At 37.5% G+C, this 11,733-nt stretch overlaps 2 protein-coding genes across 2 annotated transcripts in view; one reads left to right on the top strand and one right to left on the bottom strand.

The window, feature by feature from the left end:
- pgm5 (phosphoglucomutase 5) overlaps window positions 1–6,451 on the top strand; it is a 30,160-nt gene extending 23,709 nt beyond the window's left edge. Inside the window, exons 10-11 of the mRNA XM_031728194.2 lie at window positions 2,538–2,675; window positions 6,154–6,451. Of these exons, the coding sequence (XP_031584054.1) occupies window positions 2,538–2,675; window positions 6,154–6,243 (228 nt within the window). The 3' untranslated portion in view covers window positions 6,244–6,451. The remainder of the gene's footprint in view (window positions 1–2,537; window positions 2,676–6,153) is intronic.
- A 1,223-nt stretch (window positions 6,452–7,674) lies between these two features.
- Window positions 7,675–10,903, bottom strand: LOC120443117 (transmembrane protein 252-like). Its single transcript, XM_039621073.1, has 2 exons — window positions 9,897–10,903; window positions 7,675–9,587 (listed from the first exon to the last, which is right to left on the bottom strand). The coding sequence occupies exons 1-2, from the start codon at window positions 10,166–10,168 to the stop codon at window positions 9,329–9,331; spliced, it is 531 nt and encodes a 176-aa protein (XP_039477007.1). The 5' UTR covers window positions 10,169–10,903; the 3' UTR covers window positions 7,675–9,328.
- Between the last annotated feature and the right edge of the window lie 830 nt (window positions 10,904–11,733).

Below are 11,733 nucleotides of genomic sequence, written 5' to 3' on the forward strand. Positions count from 1 at the left end.
GTTTGATAGGCATGAAATGGTAATTTTGCACTAACAAGGTGATTCTTAAAGAACTATTAGAAACTTGACATATCTCACCATGGCGTGCTGAATATCCTTAAAGAGCTAAAAAATCAGAGGAAACTAGATAAATGGAGGAACAAAGAAGAACTGCCAGGCGTGAAAAATAATCTACAGGAGATAAACAGTATCTGAAAATCATGTCCTTAAGAAATAGGCAGGAATGCTGACAAAGGACCTTAGAGTGTCATCCGATCCTTAAGCTGATGCATCTACTGTTCACTGAAGCCTCATCAGAAATGGCCTCAGTGGAAGGATGGCTGGGAAGAAGCCATCCTTAAATAAGGGAAGCAGGGAGAAAAAACTGAGATAAATTACACGAGAATTGGATTGAAAACTAGTGGCAACAGGTCTTATAGAGTGATGGATACAAGTTTGAAATTTTTGGTTCACATTGTTGTCAGTGGAGGTCAGAGAGGTAAGAGGTAAACAGTGAGTGTCTATACCCACCTGTAAAATATGATGGACGCTGTGTCATGGTTTCAGGCTGTAATTCAGTGAGTGGTGTTGAGGATCTTGTCAAAACTGATGGGATTATGAATACACAAAAGTACTATAAGATTCTGATCTACCATGTAATGGTAGGAAGAAGGCATTAGTTTGGCAACAGCTTGACTTTTCGGCAGTGATCTCAAAGACACTCCCTATGCAGGATAGAAAAACACATAGTGGAACACTGTCAGTGATTGGCCTCCCCAGAGTCTCGACAATACAAAAGCAGTGCAGGGTCATTTTGACAAAGAACAGAACAAAAGGCAGCCAAGATCCAGGTTGTGTTCACTATTATTTGCCCTTATATTATAGCCCATATGGCACTGGCAATGTGCTAATGTATGCTGATTTATCACATAGGAACTGACAACAGGACGTCCTAACTTTACTGCACTGTTTCAATAACTACAATAGACATATGAGGCTGAGCTAAATTAAAAAAAAAAACCTGATGTGTTTATAAGAAGCAGTTGATTACGATGGTCAGTACTGACCTGCGTAGAGATGCTCTGCTGCAGCTCATTTCATGTGTGAAATCAAAATGCAAATGAAGAGCCATGAGTAGTTTCCCCTCTTGTGTGAGTGGGACTTTATTGTGCTCTGTCTCTATGCACACAGCTCATCTTAACTTTCTTTCCCCACGTTTCCACACCAACATTAGTCCATGAATAATTCCACACAGTTGCAGAGCAACAGCAGTTGGCATGGATGCTGGCAGGTGGGAGGGAGGCTCAGACAAAGACCTCTCCAAAATCTCTAAGCACCTTTAGGCTCCTAGATGAACAAATGGATTGATAGATGAATAAAGATGAACACACATGCACGACACACATGAGTTATGGCTGGTATGTGCTCCACTCGGGGCCTCTGAGCTCTGCATTGGCAAGTGTTTTTAACAAGCATTAGTCAGCCTTCTGATAACTGCCACTCTATTGTTAGAGATGAGTTGACAGACTCACAGATAGAGAGACAGACAGCTGGACGGACGGACGTCTCTCATTATCGCCGTCTCTCTTCACCTGGACTCTGGCATGTTATCCTTCATTCCCAGAGTGCTCCGGATATTTCCATTTAGTACTGTGTTCTGTAAACAATAATGCTGAGCCACGGTTAACTAATAGGCTCACAGCCATTTGTCTGAGACTGGCTGCTTTGGAACTGGGACAGTGCATCCACTTGACTTTTACTACTATACAAAACTTTTGTTTACTATAGTTGCAATAACATTTGTCAGTATCGAGACAGTACAGCTTAACGCCTGAGGTGGGGATACTTTGACAATACAGTTTGGAGTCCTGTTTTTTCTCATAACATGTTGCTGTCACCTCCCTTGAACTCGTACTCTAATCGAATAATGAAGGAGAGACTGTGGAATTCAGGACAGATAAGCGCTACACAGATGCATTAGTCGAAAAGTTTCTTCCTTACGTCAGTCAGCAGGGGATATATTTGCTTGGTCCCAATTCAGTGATATCCTGGGATTAAGTTTGAAGAGTCACACACAGAGTTTAGTTATGAACCTTAGCGAGAATGTTATCTGCTGTCAGAGTCAGGAGATTCTTGGAAAGTGCAGCTGTAGTTATAACCTTATGCAACTTTATAGCCAAAATCATGAGGAATGTGAGTGCGCTGCATGCATCAAGAGTACAGTTGGAATCATGCGCCAACAAAACACACAGTAACAGTGACATCTAGTGGATGTTGGCCTTTACTGCAACACTAATTACAGTCTGATGATACAAGATTTGTACTTTTGTGGGCTGTAAAGTTACAATTTGTGAATTTGTGAATTCAAATGATTTTTATCCCATTTTCACTCAAATACATGACCATTTATTTGTCTTTTGCTTTTGGCCATTTACTTGTGTTTTTTAAATATGTTTATATAATTTTTAATATTTAAAAGAGAAAGAGAATAGTCAGTCATGAAACAGTAGACAAAAGTCAATTGATAAAAATTAAGAAAATGGTTTCTTTGCTTCCAGGGTTTGAGGATTATCTTTAATGATGCGTCCCGCCTGGTGTTTCGAATGAGCGGGAGCGGCGGAGGGATGGGGACCACCATCCGCATTTATGCTGAGAGCTTTGAGAGAGACCCGGAGAGACACAACAGAGAGACACAGGTACGCAGATGGGTTTGATGGTGTTTATGTACCTTCTTTTCATGATATATGTGCTTATATCAATTACCTCTCACCTTTCAGTGGAAAAATCTTGACCTAAATCCCTTCATGAATGGCATCTAACCAAGGTTGAACGTTTGAACCTCTTTGTCTGGCTCTGGGGCCTTTCTGTGTTTTAGTTTCCCTCTGGGTTCTAAAAAGATGCATGTGAGGTTAACTCACAATTCTAAATTGTCCGGAGAGAGTGTGTGGTTGTCTGTCTCTCTATGTTTTCCCCTGAGATAGACTGTGACTATCCCAGGGTGTACCCACCTCTTTCCCCATGACAGCAGGGATGGGCTCCACCCAAATCACGACCCAAAGAAAATAGAGGACTGTATAGATCCTTATCTTGAACTATGGTGTGGCAATTTGTTTGCCATTTACAAATTCTTCCAACATTATTATTGTATCATTATTATGTCATCTTTAGCCAGTTTTACCACCACAGGAAAGCTTTGTTAGCAGACATTAGCAGAAATGATGCTTCATGATGAGCTTTTTCAACATATTAAATGCATGATATGTATCTGTGTGATACGTAGAAGATATTCTATCATTTGAATGTTCAGAAACTTTAATTATATACATATATACTCCTAAACTACTACTTGAGTCTGTGATTTAGCAAACATAAAATGAAATAAAGTCCAAACTTATGTATGCAAGTAAGCGTAATAAAATAGATTAAATATATGCGCTATATATATATATATATATAAATATATGTGCTGCGAAAAGAACAAGTGGAACCCCAAAAATAGGAATGAAAAGAGTCCATATTTATCCGGGTCCCTTAAAACCTTCAACATAATTATGAAGCAGTCGTTCCAAAACTTGTGACATTTATAGCTGAAATAAAACATATGGCTGAGAGTGCAAGAGGAATAATGTTGGAATACCTTATCTGGACGTTGAGAAACAGACTCTATTTAATATCTTAAACCCAGCACAGGGTGTACCATCGATCTGTCAGCCTGATTACAAGCTCCTGCTCCCAGGCAGTTTTGTTTTTGAGTATTCAAGGCCGCGACTTTTAATTGAGTCTAAAGGCCAGAAGACCGTTCCACGGCTGTTCAGCAGGGAGCAGGGGAAAACGCTCCCGCTGTAGTTTATTTAGTAATTGTTTACATGTTACTTCTGATATACTATAATTCACTACATATTAGCAGAGTAAATACTCAGTAGTGACACAGTGTCTAAGGGTTTCATCACTTGTTGTCTTGAGCTCACTTCTTCAGACAATAATTGATGAAGTATGGTTAAATTTTGATCCGAGGTTTATATCAGGCTGAGCAATTAAAAAAAAGGATACAGCCTGTACTGTGGTTGTATTGTGATTATGTATTATAACTTTCATTCAAACTGTTAAAGACGACTGACCTGTAGACTTTGGAGTGTAAAGCTTGTTGTGTGGCTACCGATGTTTGGGATAGGTAGTGTACTTTAAACATCCCCGGGAGTTATAAAGCTACCTTCGCAACGGCTTGACAGCCTTATTTAGAGCAGTGTGTGTGTGTGTGTGTGTGTGTGTGTGTGTGTGTGTGTGTGTGTGTGTGTGTGTGTTGTTCAGATTAACGACATTTCAATTCTTACTTTGCCACATAAAAAAGCAAAGAAAAGCAACAGAGTTTGTATTTGAGAATTACTTTTTGGTCTTTATTATTAAAATGCAGGTGCAGTAATTCAAAACGTATAGGGCAGCATGACGTTATGTCCCAATGTTGCATCCCCCTTTTTATTCATGAAAATAAAAAATCATCCTGGCTAAAGTGCTGTTGCGATAAGCATACCTGAACTGTGATTTAGCTGCTGTGTTTATTCAGCCAATAAAAATGTGTTATTTGTAGCGTTACACTGAACCTACACTGAACCCTTGGATCATCCATCATTAGATCATAAATTCAGCATCTAATCATTCTGCCCCCTACCCAGCGCACATGAATTATCAGAGACGACATACATGATTACACGCCATGCTTACTCAGCTAGATTAGAGGGACAGATTTTATGTACAAGATTCTCAGCCAAGCTGAAAAGCCACATGTTTGTGTGCAGCCTTAGTAAAATCTGTGCTTTCAGTGTAATACATGTTTTTTGCATGTAGCAGTTTTTGGATGAGAATATCATACAATGTAGAGTGTTGTGGAAAAGTCTTGAGATCACCAGAAAATGGTAAATAGTGATTTACTGAAACTCATAAATATACTTGGGAATACAGTTTACAATATACTGCCTTACAATTCTAAGCTTGAAAGTCAATCTTTGATATGATCACCTTTATTCTTCAACACATCCTGAACTGTGTTAGCCAGCTTTCTTATAATTTCTTCAGGAATAGTTCTCCAGGAATCTTGAAGAACACTTTAAGCTCTTCTTTGGATGTTGGCTGGTTTTTCTTTTGTTCTTTGTCAATAATATTGAAGTTCAGGGGAAGAGGAAGTTCCGCTCTGGGGAGGCCAGTCCGTGACTGATTGTGTTTTATTGTGTGTTTATCTATCCACGTATGTTTTTACCGGACTGGGAGTGTATGTCGGATCATTGTCATGCTGAAAAATGCGTTTGTTGCCTATCAGTGGCCTTCCGTGTGGTAGTACGTGATAGATTAAAATCTTTCTGTACTTTCCTGCATTTATAATTCCATGCATTTTGACAAGATCCGGCTGAAATTCAGTGTGTAATTTGGCATACCTCAGCCTTTTCTCCTTGTTTCCCTTCCTTAACAATGGCTTTTTGACAGCCACTCTTCCACTGAGACCATTTCTGATGAGGCTTCAGTGAGCAGTAGATGGATCAGCCCAAGGCTCAGATGCATCTCTCAGGTCCTGTGACAGGTCCTTGCTGGATTTTTTTAAAGACAAGGTTTGGCTACTTTTAACCAAAATATAAAGAAGTGAGGGGTGTCTCAAGACTTTTGCACGGTGCTGTACATGTCCGCTGTTTTCCATCATGCAATGCTGTGCAGTAAAGGGTTCAAATTAACATTGCCCCAACAGCAAACCTGTGAGTCATAATGTCATAATTATTGAGCAATGTGTGCATGTGCAGCGTACACAATCAAAGCAAGTGTCATACTTTTCTCAAAGTTTGTGGCATGTTGTCATCATTTGTTGTCTCATGCTCACTTTGTGTGCATTTTCTGAATGTAAAAATAAACAAGAACCGGTTGACTAACTAGGTTAAAGCTCCTATAAAATCCCCTTGATGTGGATGTTGAAACAGTTTTAAAGGTCTAGACTTACGTAAGTCTAACTCGGTTATCTGCTCTGGAATCTGTTTAAGTAACACGTGATGTCTATAACTGCCAACCTTGCACAGCAAAACCGACCAAAAAGCTCACGAAATTCTCAAGAAGTCGACAATAACTTGAATGTGGAAGATTTAAAGATCTGATTGAGTTTCAAAGCACTGCCTTCAGCTCTCTTTGCTTTGTCTTCAGGTGGTGCTGGGTCCTCTCATTGCCATTGCCCTGAAGATCTCTAACATTCACGAGAGGACAGGACGCCGTGGCCCAAATGTAATCACATGAGCAAGTGAAAAAAACAAACCAACCAAAAAACACTCTCACAGTCATATGCAAACACATGAAAAATATCCTCAAAGCACCCTTTCCTGTACTTTCTTGGTTTCATCTTTAAAATATCTCTGTAGTTTCAGCCTCATTTTTCATTTCTCTTTTGACTCAGATGCTTACTGCTGAAATTCGTCTCTCAAAAATAAAGTTAAAGTCGCATACAGTTGTCTCTGTTCTTTATTGATGACTATCATCAGTCACATATTAAAAATGCTGAATACTTAGTGGGTAAAGGTGGCAGGCGTGATTATGTTGTTGATATATAATGAAGAAAAGGTCAACAGCGAACAGATTATGAGCGTGCAAACTCACATTTCAGATTGCTCGAACCTGTCACAGCATGTTTTCAACTATTTGACCTTTTAAAAACCTTAACACGGAAATAATTGCCAGAAAATTCACATTTTTGTGTTTAGTTAACCTTCAGTTTAAACCTTAAAACAAAATTAAATATTGATTTGCATATATCAGTTAAAATTTGCATCATATTTGTCTAAACCTATACTATAAATTTGGTATAAATATTTGTTAACTTTATTAAAGCCATAAAATTAAAAGATATTTTTTCTATCAATACTTTGTAAGTAACCACAATCTTCTTTGAAACTTACATAAGTTAAAAAGAAAATTGTACTCCAAACAGATTTTCAGCTTTTATTCTTTAATTTAAGATTTGAAAATGTTGTATGATCATGTTTGAATTCATTATTTCTTCTTTTCTTTTTTTTAAATCCAAATAAAAATATTTGTGTGTAATTCTTGTCTTTTTCATTTAGTCAGATGGGTCTAAGGACAAAAAGAAGAAAAAAAAAACAGACTTAGTGAAGTATGTTGCTCGTAGGTGTTTTGTTGCGCTGACACCGTACATCAGGTGATGTATGAATGTCCTTTCATTATTTGAGGAAAGAGCGTGCTTTTAAGCATAAAGTGTGTTGAGGCTGTTGTGTTGAGACAAAAAAATGAAGAGGGTTGATCTTTATATGGCCTGAATGAGACAAGCAGAACAGGAACTCATAAACAGCCTGATTGGTGTCTTTATCAGTTGAGGATATGCCAGTGGATATCCGTAAGGATGTGTTCACTCAGCCAGCCAGACATTACCAGCCAGCCATAGCAGGTTATTGCCCCATACAACAGTTTTATAGGATCAGGTGTTATTTCTTAAGCTGGACGGGGATAGGGGGCACTTTATCAACTTCGGACAAGTTGCTAAAAACACAATTTAGTTAAAATGGTTTAAGCTTTAGCATATTATTGCTAAAAGCATGATTGCACCAATAAATACCACCAATAGTCTAATTAGAAAAACGGCAACAACCACTCTTTTCCTCTTTATATTGTGTATAAAAATGGATAAGCTGTAATGCTGCAGTTTGTGCTCGACCGGCCTTTTTATTGTGATGAAGTGTGCTGTCAGGTGTACTCTTCATGTGTTGAAATACTTTATTAGGACATCTTACAGTGACATACACAGAAAGCATGTGCACATTCAGCAAAGGCAGAAAAGACGTAACAGTCAGACAGTATTGGCATTCACAGTATATAGTTAAGTCACATTAATGTACCCAAAGGATTAGACAATACTTTACAGTGCTGAATAATTTGTTAGATCACCTGTCATACAAACAAAAAATATTTCAAAAAACTTGTTTAAAACTAAAAATGATAGTTTTATTTATTAGGCAGTTCTCCAACTTTGAGCTGGCACGCTGGACTTCTCTGAGAAGTCAAAAAATAATTTGTTATTCAGAAATGCAAGAAAAAAACTGTAATTTGGCATCTTAATAAAAAAATAATAATGTTCTTTAATATTTTATTTTTTGTAAAAGAGAAATTTTTTTAATTTATGGATAACAGCAATAATTGAATTTCAAAATTAAAAATCCAACTTTGATTAAAGTGCGTGCACACACTGGTGGAATAACTTGCAGAAAGATTAAAAAATGGTCTGGGTAATTACAAACACAATTTAGGGAAGCTGTGGCATAAACCTTACACTGGGTGATGGCATAATAAATTTGTTAAACACTGCAGGTTTGCAGCAAATTAAAAACCACTCATCAATGCACTCTCAGTTTTCTGTCCATCTCTGCAAGATGATCTTGCAATCAGTAGATCAGATCACTTAATCCATTTTTTAAAAATGGATTAAGTGGATAAAAGACTTTGTAAAAGACTTTAAATTAATACGTCTTATAAAAATTTCATATGAAATGCAATAATTTTGTAGCGTAAAAAGTGTAAAAGTAGCCACGTCGTTCAGCATTGGAATCTGCACATTCCAATACTGTTAGGTGAAAAGAGGTTTTCAGAATTTCTATTAATAGCTCAGCTGAATAAAGGTTAAATAAGACCTTGTGATTAACAAACAACAAATATTTATATAAATTATGGTGGACTGAGATTGAGAGGTAATTGATAACTGGATGTTATTCTGTTTGCAATAGGCAGGGCATTTGTTACTTTACACTGCAGTGTAAATATTGTTAGAAATGTAATAAAGACATTTTATTTCCATGAACAAACACACTATAAAGACAGTGAGCTTACCTGTTTGCTATGCTGAGTAAAGTTCATCCAACTCTGAGAATATATCAGGCTTCAAAGATTAACCTTTAAAAACTAGTTTATGCATTTTCTAATACATAAATCATCCAACACAGTGGCTGTTGGATGAAGGGCAGATAAAAGTAAGTTCTCAGTTTTAAATGAAACCTTCATGTGTCCACCTGGATTAATGCTACCCCTGCTTATTTGTCACAGCTTAAAACTGAGGCTCATTCTGCTCGTACCCGTGTAAAGACTCTCAGGCCTGTTAGACGATAGATGACAGACACTAGGTTGTAGATTCATGGCAGAAGGATGATGTCAGCACATCTCTGCTGTCCATCTTTTGGCACTTGAGCGATCCAGTGACATAAAAACATTTCCAGTTGTTCTGGAACTTTCTCACTCAGCTTGGTGTAGAAGTCATTCACTTCTACAATCTGCATTCCTCCCTTTTTTTCTCTCAACCAGTCAGGCAAAAACTGTTCTTCCCTCAGTGTCCAGACAAGCGCTCCCTCGGCTCCTCTGCATCCATCTGTCCCTGCTGAATACGTTCAACTTCACTGTATGGTGGAGGTTGCTCCCAGCTAAACCTGCAGTCTGGGGCCTCTGAGCTGTCCTGGCTGTACAACGGAGGAGCCAGGCTCATCACCATGTCCGTGCTATCAACTATGACCATAAACTCAGGAGACGCATCAGGGCAGACTCGACTTTCCTGGGACTCTTCATATGAAGGTGGAAAAGAACTCGGTCTGTAAGAGAAAATAGATATTTGGTGTATTGTTTTATGTATATATATATATATATATATATATATATATATATATATATATATGTATATATGTATATATGTATATATATATATATACTTATTTATTTAAAACCATCATTGTGATTGTTTTAGTTCAAAAACAAACAAACAAAGAATTGAGATATTGAATATTTAATATTAGGGGCTAATGTTCTATGTAAAATTCTACTCAAACACTTTTTATGGTACACAAACATTTTTTTCTGCATTTGTTTTTTGCATTAAATGCTTGCAAAAAACATGGATTTACCTTTCAATAGTGAAGACCTGGATGTGTCGCTCACGTCCAATTCTCTTGGTCTTTATGCCTGAGCAGAGGCCCCAGCAGACCCCAATGACCATAGCCAGAAGGCCACAGCCAATCATGATATAGACAAAAATGACCCTCAGAGCGTCCTCATGCACGTTCTCCTGGGACAACAGGTAGATCCCAGTACACATCAACACAAGTCCCACAGAAGGCAGAAGAAAACAGAATAAGGACAACAACTGCTTCTTCACATTCATGGTCACTTGTTGCATTTTACCGCAGTCCTCTTTGTCTATTCTGTCCTGTGATTGAAAGATGCTCTTTCACAAGTTGCAATGAAGTATCCCTTTGGTGCCTTTCAGGATGACATGCGTGCAGACTTGCCAGTAAAAGAAAAATCCTGACTACGTTTGAGTACTGAAATGTAGCTGAGACTGTCAGCCTGCTAAAGCTGCCCTGCCTCTTCAGACATACGGGAAAGGGCCTGCCCTCCTCTCGGTTGTATATTAACACAGTATTATTCTAAGGTCAGAAGAATGAGAGCGATACTGCAGGGCAGGCACACAGCCAGAGGAACGTCTTTTGGCTGAGCTCTGAAAAGACAACAACTGAAGCTTATTAGACAGGTATCAGCACGGCATGTAGACAGGCTTGATTGTGATTCAGGATTGGAGGAGAAGATGAAGACTCGGTGGTTACGTATCATGTAAAAATCTGAGTTACCAAGATGTGTAATGGTATAAACAAAAAAGAAAATGAAAAGCTGCTTTTGTTCTTCTGAAAAACCAGATAAAATAGTCCCAGCAAAATATCACAAAATAAAAGGAAAACAAAGACAACAACCCTGTTTCTGAAGCATTTTAAGGCTTTATAAGCTTAAAAAGGTTGTAAACATAGAACATAATGCATGTGCACACTTAGCAAATGTTCTTTAAAATATGATATATATAAATGCAAGTTAATTCTTCGTAATTATCACATAATTATTAACTGAGCTTGATAAAAATCCTCCAAAATATTGCAGTTAAACACTACCAATGAGCAAATGCAGACATTAAAGAGGCAGTGGTTATTTTCTGATCCCTTTAGATAGTCTGCAAGTAAAAATACACACATAAAAGTACAGTACTCATTTCCTTCATATATTCCGCCTTTCTAAGTGCAGTGGCAGTTTTTAGCACCATTTTTAAGTTTATACCCCGGATGCATAGCATCAAGGACATTATTTAAAATGCCTGAAACACAAATACTGCTTAACTTTAAATGTTTTGGTTTAGTAAATATAGTTTTTTGTTTACTTTTTAAAAAATTACTATTTAACCTGCTCAACATTGGAGCCAAAACATACTGGATACAGGTCAGTAGTTTAGGTGTTTTTTTTGTTTTACTGTTTTGAAAAATTGTAACAGTGGAATGAAGCTGAAGAAAAAAAAAGCTGTCTTTTAATAAAAAAATAAAGGTAGTTATAAATCTGAGTCCATTTTGTGAAATAGATTTGTTTGACACACACATAAGAATAAAGATGGTAATTTCCCAATAAACCTCTAGACCTGTTTTGCCTAACTGGAGAACTGATTTACATACTGAATAACCGTCACTCGTGCATTCGTTCGTGTTTCATGTCACTCTATACATATTCATCTTTTATGTTTTTCCTCTCGTTCTTCTTAAATCTGCTACTGGATAGATCTTATCCTTGAATTCTCTGCATGTGCTTTGGCCTTGTTGCTGACAACATCCTGTAATGTTTAAGCCTATTATAAGAAAATGAAAGTATTAATACGCTGTCACATAAAGAGGAATAACAAACTCTGTCTTTACAGTTTCTACTGACGCA

This window comes from Oreochromis aureus, linkage group 12, assembly GCF_013358895.1.
Source record: "Oreochromis aureus strain Israel breed Guangdong linkage group 12, ZZ_aureus, whole genome shotgun sequence".
In the NCBI taxonomy this organism is placed as follows: domain Eukaryota; kingdom Metazoa; phylum Chordata; class Actinopteri; order Cichliformes; family Cichlidae; genus Oreochromis; species Oreochromis aureus.